At 35.3% G+C, this 5,714-nt stretch overlaps 1 protein-coding gene across 1 annotated transcript in view; it reads right to left on the reverse strand.

Annotated features, from left to right (window-relative positions):
- Positions 1–2,943, reverse strand: part of LOC111086734 — a 61,648-nt gene extending 58,705 nt beyond the window's left edge. The window contains exon 1 of the mRNA XM_022390782.1: positions 2,617–2,943. Coding sequence (XP_022246490.1) covers positions 2,617–2,778 — 162 coding nt within the window. The 5' untranslated portion in view covers positions 2,779–2,943. The remainder of the gene's footprint in view (positions 1–2,616) is intronic.
- Between the last annotated feature and the right edge of the window lie 2,771 nt (positions 2,944–5,714).

Consider the following 5,714-nt stretch of genomic DNA (forward strand, 5'->3'; position numbering starts at 1 on the left):
GCAGAAAAAAGAGAAGGTGCATAAACTTTATCTAACCTCATCTCTAGGGTATACCGTCAGAATTAAGTGAAAGGGCATAAACTTTATCTAATCTCATCACTAGGGTTTACCGGCAGAAAAAAGAGAAGGTGCATAAACTTTATCTAACCTCATCTCTAGGGTATACCGTCAGAAAGAAGAGAAGGGCATAAACTTTATCTAATCTCATCACTAGGGTTTACCGGCAGAAAAAAGAGAAGGGGCATAAACTTTATCTAACCTCATCTCTAGGGTATACCGTCAGAATTAGGGGTGTGACCCTAAAAGTAATTTCTCTAATAGAACAAAATAATCATAAAAAGTAACACAGAACATATTTTTATAAACCTTAATACAAAACAGGGTTTTTTTTTTAATAGTTAACAGTCACAACTTTGTTAACTTGCTTTTTCATACAACTAGTCATTACTTGTATTTCAAGACGTATCGTTACTATAGCAGAATCTTAGTTCATTTAACGTGATACAGATAATGAGATTGGTCTTTTACGACTTTTCTGAATCGAAACGAACAAAATGCCCAAACAAAAAAATCAAAGAAATGTCTTTTGTAACAACGAAAAGTGGAGTTGCAATTTTGTCTTTTGGAAGGTACTTTATAATGCAACGTTGTTCGTTGATCTTCAGGATGGCTTATTCTTTAGTTTGTTTAAGTTTCGGATATTCGCACAAAGCTACACAAAGACTATCTGCCCAACCACCCAACAGCACACATCATCAAATCTTTAGCCACTTTAATCGAATGTTGGGATTTGACTGCCACTCTTATAACGCACCTAAAACCCCGAATTGCGGAGCACGGTTTTGCAGAACGAAACGCTAACCATGGACAATCGTACTGAAGCTAACCACTAAGCCACGCCCCTTACTCTTTAAAAATTCTAGTTTCTATTAAATTAGTAGTGAGCATTTCATGACTTAATCTACAAACCATATAGTAATAAACACTAAAGATAAACTAGTAGTGAACATTTCATGAATTGTATCTACAAACCATATAGTAATAAACACTAAAGATAAATTAGTAGTGAGCATTTCATGACTTACATCTACAAACCATATAGTAATAAACACTAAAGTTAAGTTAGTAGTGAGCATTTCATGACTTGCATCTACAAACCATATAGTAATAAACACTAAAGATAAATTAGTAGTGAGCATTTCATGAATTGCATCTACAAACCATATAGTAATAAACACTAAAGTTAAATTAGTAGTGAGCATTTCGCAAGTCATGAAATGCTCACTACTAATTTATCTTTAGTGTTTATTACTATATGGTTTGTAGATGCAAGTCATCTTTAGTGTTTATTGCTATATGGTTTGTAGATAAAACTTGCGCTTTATTCTTGATGATTTTTAGTGTCACGTTCCTTAGAACATAAAATATTGTTATAAAATTATACAAAAGAATATTCCATTCTCTAGAACAAAATATGTTACATCTCGTTAACCACTAAAAAAAGGACAATTTTCCTCGTTTTTCGAGGATCAAATCGAATAGAATTTACTTTAACCAGATGTTTTATTTTTTTTACTACAACAGTTCAAAATGAACTCCATTTTAACTCCATCAGTGGATTTATGAAGAACATGGCTTCCATGATTGAAAGTCTACAAACAGTCTGTTTGTTTTGACTCAAAGCTACTCAATAGGCTATCTACGTTTTGGTCCCCACGAGGAATCTAACCCCGGATTTTAGCGTTGTGAGTTCGTAAACGTGCCGCTGACCCACTGGGGAATGTCTACGAATGAATCTCCGTTTATTCCACACATCAAATTACATAAAGTGAGTAACTTGTTCTTGTAATCAAAATATGCAAAATACATCATTCAACGAAATGACAATTGTGCATTCGAATAAATCAATTTAAAGAAAACTACACAAGAAAAATGGGTTTTGATCAAATATTTATCTGGAAATTTAAATATTTAAAAGGAATAAATTAATATGTGTAGAGATGAGATTCATAGTAGCTAAGTGAATTGATAGGTTTGTTTGTTTGTTATGAATTTCTCGCAAAGCTATACTAGGGCTATCTGCGCTAGTCATCCATATTTTAGCAATGAAAGACTAGAGGGAAGGCAACTAATCATCACCACCCATCGCCAACTCTTGGACTACTCTTTTACCAACAAATAATGCGATTGACCGTCACATCATAACGTCCTCACGGCTGAATGGGCGAGCATGTTTGGTGGAACCGGGATTCGAACCTGCGACCCGCAGATTGCGAGCCAAGCGCCCTAACCACCTGGTCATGCCGGACTCAGAGAATTGAGATAGTGAGCAATAATTTTCCAATTCAAATTCATACAACATTATTAGTCGGAAAGTCGCGATATGTTCGATAATTAATTTGAACTGAAAATGTCAGGTTTTAATTAACAACGATGTATTTAAGACAAAATTTCCTTTTTGTAGGGGGGGGTGGTAAGCGTGGATTATTAACTTTATTAACAATATTCATAAAACCATTCAGTTCAAATTTGTTTTTGTTTTGTTTTTCTAGTTTTAGTGTTTTTTTGTTGTTGTATTTTTTAAAGAGTAAACTATAAATATTAATGACGACTTACTATCTTGTGGTTCAAATGGGCCAGTTCTCTCTCAGTTATCTCTCTTCTGTTCTGTTCTTGAAGTTGCCGCTTAAATTCGTTGATTTTATAGACCAGATACATTCCCGGGAAAGTAAAGACCACTATAGGTTTCTTGAAGGCAAAGTTCAGCCTTTGTGGCATAATGGTAAACGTATTCGACCTGTAAAGGTTACAACTGCTTCCAGGAAATAACCTCTAATGGAAGTCAGCTTCCATGGTCACTCAACGGCGTGCTTAAAATACCACTGCTGATGAGATGAGACACGAGGTAAGAGACAGACCTAAAACCACGCGCCACGAGCTTGATGCAGCAGTGCGCTGAACGCGACCTGTCTTGCGTGCAACATTAGTTTTAAAGCTAATGACGTCACTGCCTAACTGACGTATCACATTCAAGAAGCCAAGAATGTCGAAACAAAATCTGGACTCCCTCACTGATCTAGCTGCTGAAAATCGATAAATTTGTTCCTAAAGTAGCTAAATCGTGATGGCACAGCCAAAACGACGGCACCTAAATAACGACAGATTTGATATGCCCAGTGTCAGCAGCTGGGATTAAAGGACGCTGATATTTTGATCCTCCCGGGTTTTCACTGTCGCTTAGTTCTAAATTGATACAACTTCTGATACATAAAATCGCCAATCACGAAAAAATGAAGACATGGCAAAAATTAGTCTCAAAAAAATGTCAATCTCTCCTTATTTCAGCGATTAAAACTTTTTCTATGAACTTCATACTTCGGATCTAAAACACGCAGTAAATTGTTTAGTTTATGTGGTACAGATAAAGATTGCTAAGATAATTCTTGTTTTACCTGATTATCTAAAACTACGATTGGTTCTCAGCTTATTGAATATCTCTGCTGCGATTAATGAAGTAAAAAAATAAGTTATTAAAATTTGTTGTTATGTTATGAGTTTTATTAATGTCAAAATTTGCTGAACTTTCACCTAATGATAAACTGTAAAGTATTGTTAAAATAATAAAAGTTTTTTTCAGGTTTTATTTAGATTACCAGTACTGCTGTGAAGAACTTTTGAAATGTTTGTAATTAAGCACAAAGCTGCACAATGGGCTATCTGTGCTCTGCCCACCACGGGTATCGAAACCCGGATTCTAGCGTCGTAAGTCCGTAGACATACCGCTGTGCTACTGGGGGGCTTTGAAATGGAAAAAACTTATTGAAGTTTCAGTTAAATTAGATGTGTTATGTATTGTGGGAATAGAAAAGAGTAGACTGTCTCGTAAATTGATGCATTGTCATGGAATGTACTGTAAACAGAAAAGTGTGAACCTTTACTTGAATCAATGCACTGTTATGGAGTATAGTGGAAATAGGAGAAGATGAAATTTCACTTAAATAGATTTACTGTTATGGAGTATTTTGGAAATGAAGAGTGTAAACTTTCATTTAAATGATGCACCGTGATGGAGTATAGTGGAAATAGGAGAAGATGAAATTTCACTTAAATAGATTTAGTGTTATGGAGTATTTTGGAAATGAAGAGTGTAAACTTTCATTTAAATCGATGCATTATGACGGAGTTTAGTGGAAATAGGAGAAGATGAAATTTCACTTAAATAGATTTAATGTTATGAAGTATTTTGGAAATGTAAGAGTGTGCTAGACTCTCACTTCTAAAGCTCGGTGAGAAAAAGACATGTTAAAGTCTCGGTTGTTTTAACGATTTATTATATAATAAAATATTGAAAAAACTAGTTTTTCAAGTGGTTTCTCATAAAATATTGTTAAACTAAAAGATTTGATAAGGTTATCGGCTATGTCATTAGTTATTATTTAAACTGAAACGTTTATTAAGTTGTTACGTGGTGAGGTGTTGATGAATAAAAAGTACTTTGATTCCATCTTGCTCGTCCATTTCGTCATGAGACAATGTTCATCCGAAACGTTCGTTGGCTATCAACTAATTCAAGTGCACTGACACCAGGTGTGGAAATAGAATTACTTGTGTTATGAGCTAATTCACCTGTTGTAGCATGAAAGTGCAAAGTTAAAAAGAATTGAAATATAAAGCACAAACTTTTAATACGTATTGAAAATAGTCTGTCATTGTGTTCAGATATATTAAGTTTTGTATATATATATATATATATATTCAATAGATACTACAGTTATCCATTGAAAGTGATAAAATTAGTGTTAAACTTTTGATCACCGAGTTTTCAACTCCGCAAGTGTAACTGTTTGGCGGAAATGTAGAAGTTAAACAGAAATGCCAGCATCCGATCGGAGCCGCCTAATGACTCGGGAAATGAGTAGCATCACGAGACTTGCTTCTGTACATTGTATCGCCCAAAATTCGACATTTTCCACTGAACATTTACATTACATCACGGATCAATTTGAAAGTTTTCATGTATTGCTGACCACAGTGACATTGTGATATTTTCTAATCTATATATACTTATCTTGTCGCTATGGAAAATAGCACGTGACCTGTTAAGAACTAACATTTTCGAAGCTGGTATGGAAAAACAAAAGTAAACGTGACAAACAATCTGGAAGTTACAAAACACAAGTTTCAACAATAGTAGCTTGTATGTAAATACCTTAGCGTATATCTGACGCGTTAATTGTACACGGATATGTATTTGTTTGTTTCTTTGGAATTAAGCACAAAGCTACACAATGGGCTATCTGTGCGCTCCCCACCACGGATATCGACACCCGATTTCTAACGTTGTAAGTCCGAAGACATACCGCTGTGCCATTGGGGGGCACACAAATATGTATTTGTTTGTCCGATTTCTAGCGTTATAAGTCCGAAGACATAGCGCTGTGCCACTGGGGGGGGGGGACACGGATATGTATTTATTTGTCCGATTTCTAGTGTTGTAAGTCCGAAGACATACCGCTGTGCCACTGGGGGGAGGGTGCACGGATATGTTCGTCAGTGCGCATAAAATTGTTCTGAAGAGACGTAAAGTGAAATCTGGTAGAACTTGAAACCGTGATACTATGTATATAGTTGATGCTTTAGCCAACAAGATTGTGGCGTCTCTTCTATTCGCGGTTTTCACTTCGTTCCTTTTTAGTAATTTCACAGGACGATAT

The sequence above is a fragment of the Limulus polyphemus genome, unplaced genomic scaffold, assembly GCF_000517525.1.
Source record: "Limulus polyphemus unplaced genomic scaffold, Limulus_polyphemus-2.1.2 Scaffold1373, whole genome shotgun sequence".
NCBI classification, from domain to species: Eukaryota; Metazoa; Arthropoda; class Merostomata; order Xiphosura; family Limulidae; genus Limulus; species Limulus polyphemus.